This window comes from Lepidothrix coronata, unplaced genomic scaffold (genome assembly GCF_001604755.1).
Source record: "Lepidothrix coronata isolate B3197 unplaced genomic scaffold, Lepidothrix_coronata-1.0 Scaffold61, whole genome shotgun sequence".
Taxonomy (NCBI): Eukaryota; Metazoa; Chordata; class Aves; order Passeriformes; family Pipridae; genus Lepidothrix; species Lepidothrix coronata.
Window position 1 is genome coordinate 4,422,275 of NW_016690241.1, and position 11,574 is coordinate 4,433,848.

Below are 11,574 nucleotides of genomic sequence, written 5' to 3' on the forward strand. Positions count from 1 at the left end.
GGAAGTGGGGCAGCCGGGCGGAGCGGGCGTGTGTGCGGGTCGGCCCGGGCTGCGCCTCCTGCCCGTGCGTGAGCTGCGCCCCGAGCCTCGGGGCCGTGGGCTGGGAGCGGCACCAAAGAGGCTGCTCCGGGATGGGGGAATGGAACGGGATGGGATGTGGGAGCGGTAGCGCCGGGAGGGAGAAGAGCTGCTCAGGGTACGGGGCTTTGTAAAGCAGCGACTTGCGCGTGTGTTAAGGGCGTCGCTTCTGTCCCTGCAGGTCTACGAGAACCCGGACTCCAGGTATCCCGGGATGACCGCCTGGGTGCCTCCCGATGCGCTGGGTCGGAGGGTCTCGTGTGGCACCGACTACGGGACTGTGCGCTATATGGGCAGCGTGGCTCGTACATCAGGTAAAGGTCACAGAAGCAACTGTCTTTACATCTAATGGCTGTTCTCAAAGTTCTATTTATGTGCTTCTTTAAAAACCATTGTCAAGCAGAATGAAAACGTCAAGTAGAATGTTGTCTTTTCCTCGTTGTTCTTGTGTAAATATGGCAACATCTGGATAAGTTGCAGGAGTTTTTTTAGAAGTTAGAGTTGTCAAAAGGAGTGCAAGAAGTACTTTGGGCTGAGGTTGGTTATTTTTTTTCTTACAGCAGAAAGGTCTCAGTGCCTTCTTTTTTCCATTAGTTTTCACAAACAGTGCTGGCATTGTCAGGGAAGGTGAGAGAGAGGCAGGAGGAGATCAACAGATGGGGGTCCTCCTTTGATAACATATTGTTTTGGGTTTGTAGGACAAGGCTTTGATGGAGGGGGGGCTACAGGGGTGGTTTCTGTGAGAAGCTGCTGGAAGTTTCCTCCATGTCTAACAGAGCCAATGCCAGCCAGCTCCAAGATGGACCTGCATCTGGCCAAGGCCGAGCCCATCAGCAATGGTAGTAACACCTCTGAGATAACATGTTTAAGAAGGGAAAGGAAAAAAACATCATTGTGCAGCAGTAGTTATGGCCAGAGAAGAGAGGAGTGCGAATATGTGAGAGGAACAACTATGCAGACACCAAGAGCAGTGAAGAAAGAGGGGGAGAAGGTGCTCCAGACTCAGCCAGAGCTGAAATTCTCCTGCAGCCCATGGAGATCAACAGGGGTGCAGAGATCCACCTGCAGCCCATGGAGGAGATGCATGCTGGAGCAGGTGGATGCCTGAAAGAAAGTGGTGACCCCATGGGAAGGCCATGCGGGAGCAGGTTCCTGGCAGGACATGTGGACCCGTGAAGAGAAGAGCCAACACTGAAACAGGTTTCCTGATAGGACTTGTGACATTCTGGAGTACCCACGCTGGAGCAGCCTGTTCCTGAAGGACTGCACCCCATGAAAAAAGGGTTCCACACTGGGGCAGTTCGTGAGGAACTGTGCTGTAGCCTGTGGGAAGGACTCATATTGAGGAAGTTTGTGGAGTACTGGCTGCCATGGGAGGGACTCCACATTGGAGCAGGGAAAGGATTCCTCTCCCTGAGGAGGAAGCAGTGGCAGAAACGACCCGTGATGAGTTGGCTATAACCTCCATTCCCTGTCTCCCTGCGCTGCTGAGGGGAAGGATGTAGAGCTCAGGAAGGAGGGAGGGTTGGGGGAGGGAGGTGTTAAGATTTGTCTTACTTCTCATTATCCTACTCCGATTGGTAATAAATTCAATTAATTATCCCAAGTTGAGTCTGTTTTGCCCATGACGGCAATCAATGGGTGATCTCTCCCTGTCCTTGTCTCAACTCGTGAGCCTTTCATTATATTTTTTTTCTCCCCTGTCCAGCTGAGGAGGGGAGTGACACAGTAGCTTTGGTGGGCACCTGCTATCCAGCCCAGGTCAAATTTATGGAGACAGATAAGACTCAGCTTAGCTTGTGGAAAGATCTGGCCAGTCTGACAGTGAGAGTCAGATGACTACGTCATCTTTGAAAAATTGTGGTGAAAGGATGGGGAGATTGCTGATGCCCAGAAGAAGACCAGCCTTGCATACAGCTCTAAAAGAGGCAAGAAGGATGACCAGGGAACTGTAGACTCATCAGCTTCTATTTCTGGAAAGACCATGTAGCATGTTCCCTTGAAGTCCATTTCCAGGCCTATGAAGGAGAAGATGGTAGTTGGGAATATTTAATACTTGTAAAGAAGAATAAGTTGTGCTTGGCAAACCTAATTACCTCTGTGATTATATGACTGGGAATGTGGACAAAGGGAGAGCAAGGAATGTAACATTCCTTGACTTTAATAAGTCTGTTAATAGTGTGTCCATAAAGAATCTTTTTTGGAAGCTGGAGAAATACAAGCCAGCTTGTATTTCTCCATTCATTGGAGAAATGAATGGACTATTAAAGTGCGTTGAAAGTTGTGAAGCGGAAAAGTGGTAATCGATGACTTGATATCAGGGAATGAGTGAGTACTACAGAAGTAAAGGCTGGGGTCTGTATTGATTCATGTATTCATTAGTGTCTCAGGTGATGAACAGTGTTCACCCTCAAATGGCTGCTGTGACAAGAGTTAGAATTGCAATCCAGATCAAGCTTTATGAACTTTGGGTTTGAGCCCAAGAGATTCAAGAAAGATAAATTTCCACATGTAGTGTATCAGTATGGACCAGGAAGCACTAGCAACTCACACAGTCTGTTGTAAAGGACTAGGGAGTTAAGTTGGATACTGTCATGAATATGAGCCAACAGCGAGCTCTTTTGACAAGTAGGATACGTGTTGTACTAGGTCACCTTAGAATGGTGAACATGGCTTGCAAATTAAAGGAAGCTGTTATCCCCCTCTGGGGTCAGGGGTTCTTGATAGCGTTGCACTTGGAGTAATGTATCTGGTGTGGGACCATCCCAATTCAAGAGGGATGCAGATAAACTTGAGAGGATCTCAAAGATCTCCTCTCTGGAGGAGTCTTGGAGAACTGCCAAGGGGGTCAAGGACACAGACCATACACCTGTGTTGTGAAGAGAGGTTGAGGGATCTGGGCTTGGTTAATGTGGTGAAGAGAAGAAAAAGTGGCATCTAATAGCTTCCTGCAGCTATTTCACAGGCAGTCACAAAGATGACAGAGCCTAATTGTTCTTACTAGTATTAGATTATATAATAAAGGACAATGGCCACAGCAGGGAAATCTTTTTCTACAAAAGTAATGCAGCACTGAAATAGGCTGCCCAGATATGTTGGAATCTTTCTCTCCTTGGAAATTTTCAGTATCTGGCTGAAAGGTGAAGGTGAAGACTTACCTAGCTGGCTTGTTTTAGAGCTGATGATAATCTCCTGCTTTGAGAGAGAAGGTAACTAAGTGAACTTCAGAGCTTCCTTCCAACCATGATTTCTATGGATATGATGCCATAAATTTTAAAATGTATCTACCTTTTTTTCAGGAATTTGGCTGGGTGTGGAATGGGATGATCCTCAGAGAGGAAAACATGATGGCTGCTACGAAGGGACACAGTACTTTAAGTGCAGGTGAGTTGATTCACAGCTTTGGCATGTCTAGACATTGGCATTGACTAGATGGTCATGGGAAAATGCCCTATTGCAATTTTTAGGGCAAACCCTTCTATCATCAGTTAGGTGTTATTAAAAAGATCATAGTTCTGAGTGCAGTGACTAGCTAAGCCATAGAGACTGTTGCATTGTTATTAATCTGGTTACAAGTATTAGAATATGGTTAATACTTAAAAAATACAAGTTATGTTTTCAGATATATGTAATAAAATGGAATTTTTGGATGTTAGTAATATTATCTTTGGTTGGTTTTAGAACTTCTACTTTAGTTAGGAAATCGGTAGTTCCCACTAACATTCCTTAGGTAATTCCAAAGTGAAATACTGGTCCATATTAACTGTCTCAAACACAGTCTGAGTTTGGACTTAATGTGACCTGCATTTATCTTGTTAAGGGAAAATACCAAGTTCCTATTAATTATTTGGGTTGTATTTGTATCACTCAGGAATTAAGTATGTTCACTGCATATACTACATGCAAAACATAGTGTAGCTGTGTGGGGTTTTTAAGTATATACATGAATTACATTTAAGTGTAAAGATTTGAGCACTTAACATTTTTGAAATTGTGGAATACAGGATTTTAGGGTTGACACTCACTGCAGCAAGTTGTTGATTTCCATGTCAGGGGACACTGCAACAGCTAAAACTTTGTGAGTTAAATAGTAACTGGATGAATTCATAAAAGAAAAGTCATCAAGAGCTCTTAAACACTACAGACTGCTAGCTCAGTAAATTCCTGAGTATGGAAGTGGTGAAGGATAAGAGAACAAAATCTCTTCTTTAGAAAAACGTGTATAGACTCTTGGTGTTTTAGCAACCATTAGCATGCTTCCAGGAGATGAGATCTCAGATAGTGATCTCAATTCTTGAGGTAAGAATCAACTCTTTGAGTGAAGCTGCATATACCTGTAACAAATGTAAATGTGGTCTTTAAACATGTTCTTAGACTACTTGTTCTTTGTACTCTGCTTTTTTCCGATCAGAAAAAGACCTTCTGGAGTCTAAGAGAATAAATAGTAGTTCTAGCAGTCCACCATGACAAATAGACATAAATTCCAAATTTGTAATTCTAGTACCAATTGTGAAGATATAGGCAAACTTAAGTAAAAAATGGTTACCTTATTTTACCAAAAGGATGCTAAAAAAACCCAGCAAAACCCTCCTACAACGTAAAATGTTACCTCTTTACTACTACTTAGGGAGGGAATAATGTTCCTTTGTCTATGTATATACATGTATAAGAAACATAAAATTTCTATTTTTGTTCCCTAAACCTTATCATGAGTATCCTTTGCCTACAAGCTTACTTTGCTCACTCCCTAAATTCTGATAAGCAGAAGCAGTTGATCAAGTAGCTTGTACTGTAAACAAATGCAATGGAAGGACTTTTTAAATTATTTTTAGGGCAATTTTAAAAATAAAGCTTTAAAAATATATATCTTTCAGAGTGACATTTGAAAATAGGACCATAAGAGGAAAATAAAACTGAATTTGAGATTCTCACTACCAGAGGATAATTTTTGTAGTCCTTATCTGAGACAGTAGGTCTGCTTACAGCTATGTGTGATCTCTATAGTAAGTTTTTTTAAAATATGACCTAAACTTTTATATTTCATGGCAGTATATTTATCTGGGTCATACATTATGTGGTGATAATTAAGCTTCTTAAGAATATGAAAACCAAAGAAAAAACCAGCCATATTTCAAAATATGCTGACATCATGAGCACATTCATGAACTCTGGATCAGCTAGAAATGGCAGTGCATACTCTAGTGACATTTTTGTGGGTTCTTTTCCTTGATAATAGCAACTTGTTTTTTAATAACTGAGGAAGCTATTATTTTAGCTGTCAGCTGCAGTAGTCTATGATGTAATTAAAATACGTTCTACAGTCCTATGAGATAAAGGAGGAGTACTCAAGCCTTAAAGCAAAGTTAAAATTTGTATACAGCTTTTGAAACATGAGTATGTTTTCAAAGAGGTTCTCGTCCCACAGACCCATTCACAGTTACATGCATGTGCTCTCCTGGGAGATGTGGGTTACAAGCACATGCTCCTCCCCTGGGAATGCCAGTGCCTTAGCTACACACAGCTCCTGTGGGAGACATGGGTGCTCCAGCTTCCGTATTCCTGCGCTGCTTCTTGACATCTATTAACACATATACTGGTAGAAAGCACCTCTGAGGTCACATGTGCACACTGAGATGTGGAGCACATACGTTGCTCCTCACAATGTCTGTCCTTGCTGGGCACAGGCTCACCTCATCATCTGACCAGGAGGCAACTCTGACTGGCCAAGGCAAAAATGTGCTGCTGGTGGGGTGACTTTTGATAGCATCAAACCAGGTTTTGCCTGCTGCTCTGGTACCCTCTTCTTTCTCCACGCAGTTATTACTGTTCAAGCTTCTTTTATGCTTCCCATCAAGTGGAGTGTCCTCTCACCCCTCCATTAATCTGGCAGAGGGGTCATCTTCCTCACTAGCCCTCCTCTCAGTCAGTTTTGGGTATTCCATTTAAACATAGCATTTACACAGGCACTGCTATTATAGCAGCTGATTTTATCCATGCCATTTTGCTGAGGGAGATGTGTAGATTTCCCAGCAGTAGATGAACATACTTTTCTGCTTACGTGACAAGATAGGTGTAACATTCTGCTGTATCACACATTTAGAGTACTTTGAATCATAATTATCTCCCTGCTAGAGAATGTTTTGTTCTTCCTATATCACTTCCCAGAGGAATCCTGATATTTCAGCAGATCCTGGAGCTAGAGGCATTGACCATATTGAATTGTAATCTACTTCTCCAGGTTTGACTTTGACAGCAGGCCGGAGAAATGGAGGAAAATATAGTAAAACTTGTTTCTGTGATGTTTCCAGATTGGCAGAATTGCAATTGCTGCTCAGATCTTTATGGCCTTTTTTTCACCTTTGTGTTATTAAGTTTTCTTCTGGCAGTAACTTTGACTTTTGCATATTTGTGGAGTCCTGAAATGCCATGGCAAAGGCATTACATGTTTTCATTTTTTTTCTTCTTCACTTCTTCACTTATAAAATATGAGTTTTATAAGAGTTTATAAGTATAGAGAGCAGTTGTGACCAAGTGTATGTTGCTGTTTGCATAAATTTTATGTTCCTGCCCAACAGAATCATAGAATTTTTTAGCTTGGAGAAGACCTTTAAGATCATCAAGTCTATCAACTTGGCCACCATGTTCACCATTAAACCATGTCCTCAAGTGCCATAACCACATGTTCTTTGAACAGTTCCAGGGATGATGACTCCACCACATCACTGGGCAGTCTGTTCCAATACTTTATGACCCTTTCTGCAAAGACATTTTTCCTAATATCCCATCTCAACCTCCTTGCCCACACTATTGCTGATACAGGCCAGGATGCCATTGGCCTTCTTGGCCACCTGGGCACACTGCTGGCTCATGTTCAGCCACTGTCAACCAGCACTCTCAGGTCCTTTTCTACCAGACTGTGGTGCTGGACAGGGCTATTGTGACCCAAGTGCAGAACCTGGCACTTGGCCTTGTTGAACCTCCTACAACTGGCCTTGGCCCATCAATCCAGCCTGTCCAGATCCCTCTGCAGAGCCTTCTGACCCTCCAGCAAATCAATACTTTCATCCAACTTGGTGTCATCTGTGAACTTGCTGAGGGTGCACTCAATTTCCTCGTCCAGATCATCGATGAAGATATTAAACAGAACAACACTGAGCCCTGGGGAACCCCAGTAGTGACCAATCAACACCTGGATGTGCCTCCATTCACTGCCATTCTCTGGGCCCAGCCATCCAGCCAGTTTTCTACCCAGCAAAGAGTACACCCATCCACACCATGGGAAGCCTGTTTCACCAGGAGAATGTGAGAAATGGTGTCAAAGGCTTTACCAAAGTCTAGGTAGACAACATCCACAGCCTTTCCCTCATCCCCTTGTGGGTTACCTGGTCACAGAGGTAGATCAGGTTGGTCAAGCAGGACCTGCCTTTTGTAAATTCCCACTGCCTGGACCTGATCCTCTGGTTGTCCTGTACATGTTGCATGATGTCACTGAAGATGATCTATCTGTTCCATGAAAGAAGAATATCTGTTTATATTAAATTAGGCTGGTTTACCTTCAAGAATGACAGATTGATCTCCAGGAATATCTACTTAGAGCACAAACAAACTCTTCAAATATGGGAAAGATGTCAATAACATTTTAGTGTCTATGAAGAAAAAGTGATTGCCATTTAGCAAAGGGAGAATGCATTCCCAAGATTCTTTTTAGCCTGAGAAGGTTTCAGTTAGGAAGCTTTGACTGTTTCCCTGTGTGTCACTGTATCCATCAGAGACTTCTGCTCTCTGCTGCCGTAGAACTGTGTTGAAGCAAAACTGTTGTCTCTAACCATTGTTCAAACAGGTCCTGTGCACCAGCAGAACCTTAAGATAGCGTCTGGAACTGCAGATGTCTCTTTGTCTTTCCTTGTTTTGTGAAAGCTCCAACTCAGCTTTCATGTCTGCTTAAGGTAAACTTGCAAGAACTTGAAGTTGTTGCTGACGTTTGCAAAGCTTCTGCTGTTCGGTCAGGAATTTGATACATTATAGCACGTGTTACTTATAAGTGTTATTGGATGCCACAGCTAAAACTTGAAGGGTTTACTTTGCTGCAGTGTGTAGATTCTTCTAAAAGAAGTCTGGTCCGTTGAGCACTTCCCCTAGAAGGAAGAGATCTGTTCAGAGCCTATCTAGAAAAGATGTGCATGAATTCAAGCAGCTACATTTTATGACACCTTATGAGCCCGGTAGTGTATTTGCTCTGGTCATGATGATAATTGCCTGGAGATAATCATTGCAAAACAGTCGGTACTGGGCAAAGAAGCCCTTTGATCCACATTTACTGCCAGGCTGATAAAGCTGAGATCTCCTTGGCTCAGAAGCTTGCTTCTGCAGTCACACAGCTCAAGTGTGTAACTGTTACGGTTTATGTACTCCTGCATTACTCTTCAGGTACCGAGAAGTGTGTGTGTGTGACATTTCCCTAGCATATGAAGAGCCATCACGTACCTGTAACGATAAGCAGTGCCACCACTTTATTTTCCATTAGCAAAGAATGATGCCAAGTTTCCTCTTTATTCAGTGAAAGCTGATAGCTAACCCAAATTCTAATGAATATATTTGAAGTGCCCACCAGATGGGCTGTAATGCTTCAGGCTACTGGATCATGAGTAGGAAGTGTCCTACAAGATGACTTCTGAGGCTGGGGTCAACCTCTCCATTTTAAAAGTCAGTCGGAAGTGTCAGTATTAACCAGAGCCAGCTGGTTGCCAGAGCCCCACTTGGGCAAATGCCTTATTTTCTGCTTAGTGAAATTGGGCCATATCTTCTACCACTTCATTTCCATAAAGTATTTTGTCCTGGCTGCAAGAGATTTTACATACGTGGGAGCAAAATCCCTGTTCTCGGACTTCTGAGAGTTCAGCTTAAATCAGGTTGATCAGTAGTCCACAGGTTCTTCCGTTTCGTGATATGCAATGCAGGATGACTCTTTGGATTAAGGTTTATCTGTTTAGTCCCCAGTTACAGAGACTGCTTGCTAATAGGTGTGCATTTTCATTAGTCCAAGTGCTGTACATTATTTGTTTGATATGTACATACTGCTTGTACAGTTCATATGCCCCAGTGTGAAAGTTAATGCAGGCAGTGTATTTCAGGGAAAATGAATTACAGTGATCTCTCTCCTTGAATCTACAATCATTTTGTCTGAAAATATGTTCCTATTGCAGTCCCTTTTCCTGTCCTTCATGACAGTTCCTGAAAAGGTAGATCAAATTAATAGAATGGAACTGAAAAAGAAACTCAGGCTGTGAAATGGTATTAAATATATGTTAGGTAATATATAAAAGCATGCATCGTACTTTGAAGTGATAGCAACAGGAGAGAGAAATGCTATGATCTTGTGATCAAAACAAAAATAGAAGAGTCTTGAGAGATAAATACACTATAATTTTCCTTTAAATAAAAGGGGCAAGGTAGCTAGTTTCCTTTGTGGTTTTTTTTTCCTAGGGATAGAACTCACTCCTGGAAAGACAATGAGGAAGGAGATGCCAATAGAAGTGGTGACCTGAGAGGACAGAAATGGGCTAAGGAATGGGTATGGTGATAGAGAGACCCAAAGGGGCTTGGCTATGCAGAGATAAATGGCACAACAGGAAGGATGTCTGTGGGCTATCTAGATTAGCTCTGGTGAGAGGGCTGAGGAGAGCAGAGGGAAGAAAGTAGTAGAACTATTGAGTGCATGAGATGGTGATGACAAAATGGAGAGAATCAAGGTGATAGGAAAATGGACATACAGCAGTACCTACAGTGAATTACAGATAGACAAGAGTACGAGGTTTTTTCCAGAGCCCCAGGTAGAATCCTGAAGCTGTTTGACTTAATTAAATACAAAGTGATATACTTTGCAAATAAGAGATGTTATAGTTAAGGTGGTGAAATTGTAATTTACTGTTTTAAGAAGTCATATTAAGAAAGAGTCACATAACATTTAAACCAGTCACATGTTTGCAAGCTATGAAGAACTTCAAAAGGAAAATTCTTAAGAGAAGGTTACTGGATCAAAAATGTAGAGTATTGAAAATGCTTATTGAAAGTGAGAAGTAGATACCAGATTTACATTCTCTACAAGTTTGCCTTTCTGCTTGTTTGGTAGTCATTGCACTCTGAACTCAGTCACTGCAAAACTAGACTGGAAATATTTTGAATGTAAATAATATGTACTTTCTACCCAGATCTTTCTTTAGGATATGAGAGTACTTCTGTAAGTATTAGAAATGTTAATGAATGAAACTAGCACTGGAAATTTCCAGTACTGATTTTTTATGAAAAGAAGTGAATATATGGTGCCCAAGCTATTCCATCTACTTGTAATAGGTCCATAGGACTCACCGTCTCTGTAAGAGACTTTTGAACTTTGTAGCATTATGTATTGCTAAGTAGCCACTTGATGTTTACATGCTGTTTTGAGAAGTTTTATTCACATAAGTGACAGGTAATCATAGCTACCAACTTTTTTCCTGCTGTTTTCAGGCTGATCCTCCTATGAAATCTTCCATCTGCTCTGTGATACCATTTCTATAACTTGTCTCTGCTACTTCATCCTGGATAATGTGTTTCCTTGCTAACTTTGATAGAAACTATCAATGCAATTACATGGCAAGAAATTGTCATGCACCAAAGTTTTTTCAGTGCTCAAGAAAAAACAAGAAACTTCATAGAACTGTGTAGAACATACATTATTAGCTGGATATTTCTGTTGAATATTCAGTTTCAAAATTGTTACCAAGTTAGTATCAGAAATTTTAAAAGTTTGAGTTTGTATAAGAGTTCCAAGTGCTACAATTTGCATCTTGTGTCATTTGTGTGGATGGAAGGACAAGGTTGCTTTCTCTTAGAATTACAAGGGAATTATGCAAGTCAAATATGATGTAGCAACGACTATCCTGAGTATTCCTGTGGGCCTTAGACTGTGATAAGACTCTAGACACATTTGTTGTATGATTTAGATAACTTGTGTCTATCCATAGGTAGAAACTTAATTTTCTAACAAAACTGAGTTCATAATGAGTTTGAAAACAAAAGAGCAGTTATTTTTAATAATGGCACTGACACTGTGCCATTTGAATTAATGCCACTAATTTTGATGTGTCAATACCTTTGGAGAACTGGTGCCTAGGTTCTCATGGCGTCTCACAATGTGAACTCTTCTGTCAAATACTATAAAAGATACTTTGAAAGTCTTAGCTGGTCTCACTGAGCGGGAACAGTGATGTTTAAAATTAGCCTGTAGAATTGCCTTTTGACTGCTTTCGTTCACAGTATTTTTTTTTTGAAAAAGTAATAATTAGTACTTTTGAGGTTAGTCGTTGTTACTACAACTTTTCATATTTCAACTTTTCCTGGCTCCTCTGTTCTAGGCATCCTAAAGGAGGATCATTTATCCGGCCAAACAAGGCAAATTTTGGAGTAGATTTTCTTACTGCAGTAAAGGATCGGTACGGATTGAATGATAAGCAAGAT

The 11,574-nt window shown here is 41.5% G+C and overlaps 1 protein-coding gene across 1 annotated transcript in view; it reads left to right on the forward strand.

The window, feature by feature from the left end:
* Nucleotides 1-11,574, forward strand: part of TBCE (tubulin folding cofactor E) — a 28,757-nt gene continuing 17,183 nt past the window's right edge. Inside the window, exons 1-4 of the mRNA XM_017817442.1 lie at nucleotides 1-64; nucleotides 260-392; nucleotides 3,378-3,462; nucleotides 11,472-11,568. Of these exons, the coding sequence (XP_017672931.1) occupies nucleotides 293-392; nucleotides 3,378-3,462; nucleotides 11,472-11,568 (282 nt within the window). The 5' untranslated portion in view covers nucleotides 1-64; nucleotides 260-292. The remainder of the gene's footprint in view (nucleotides 65-259; nucleotides 393-3,377; nucleotides 3,463-11,471; nucleotides 11,569-11,574) is intronic.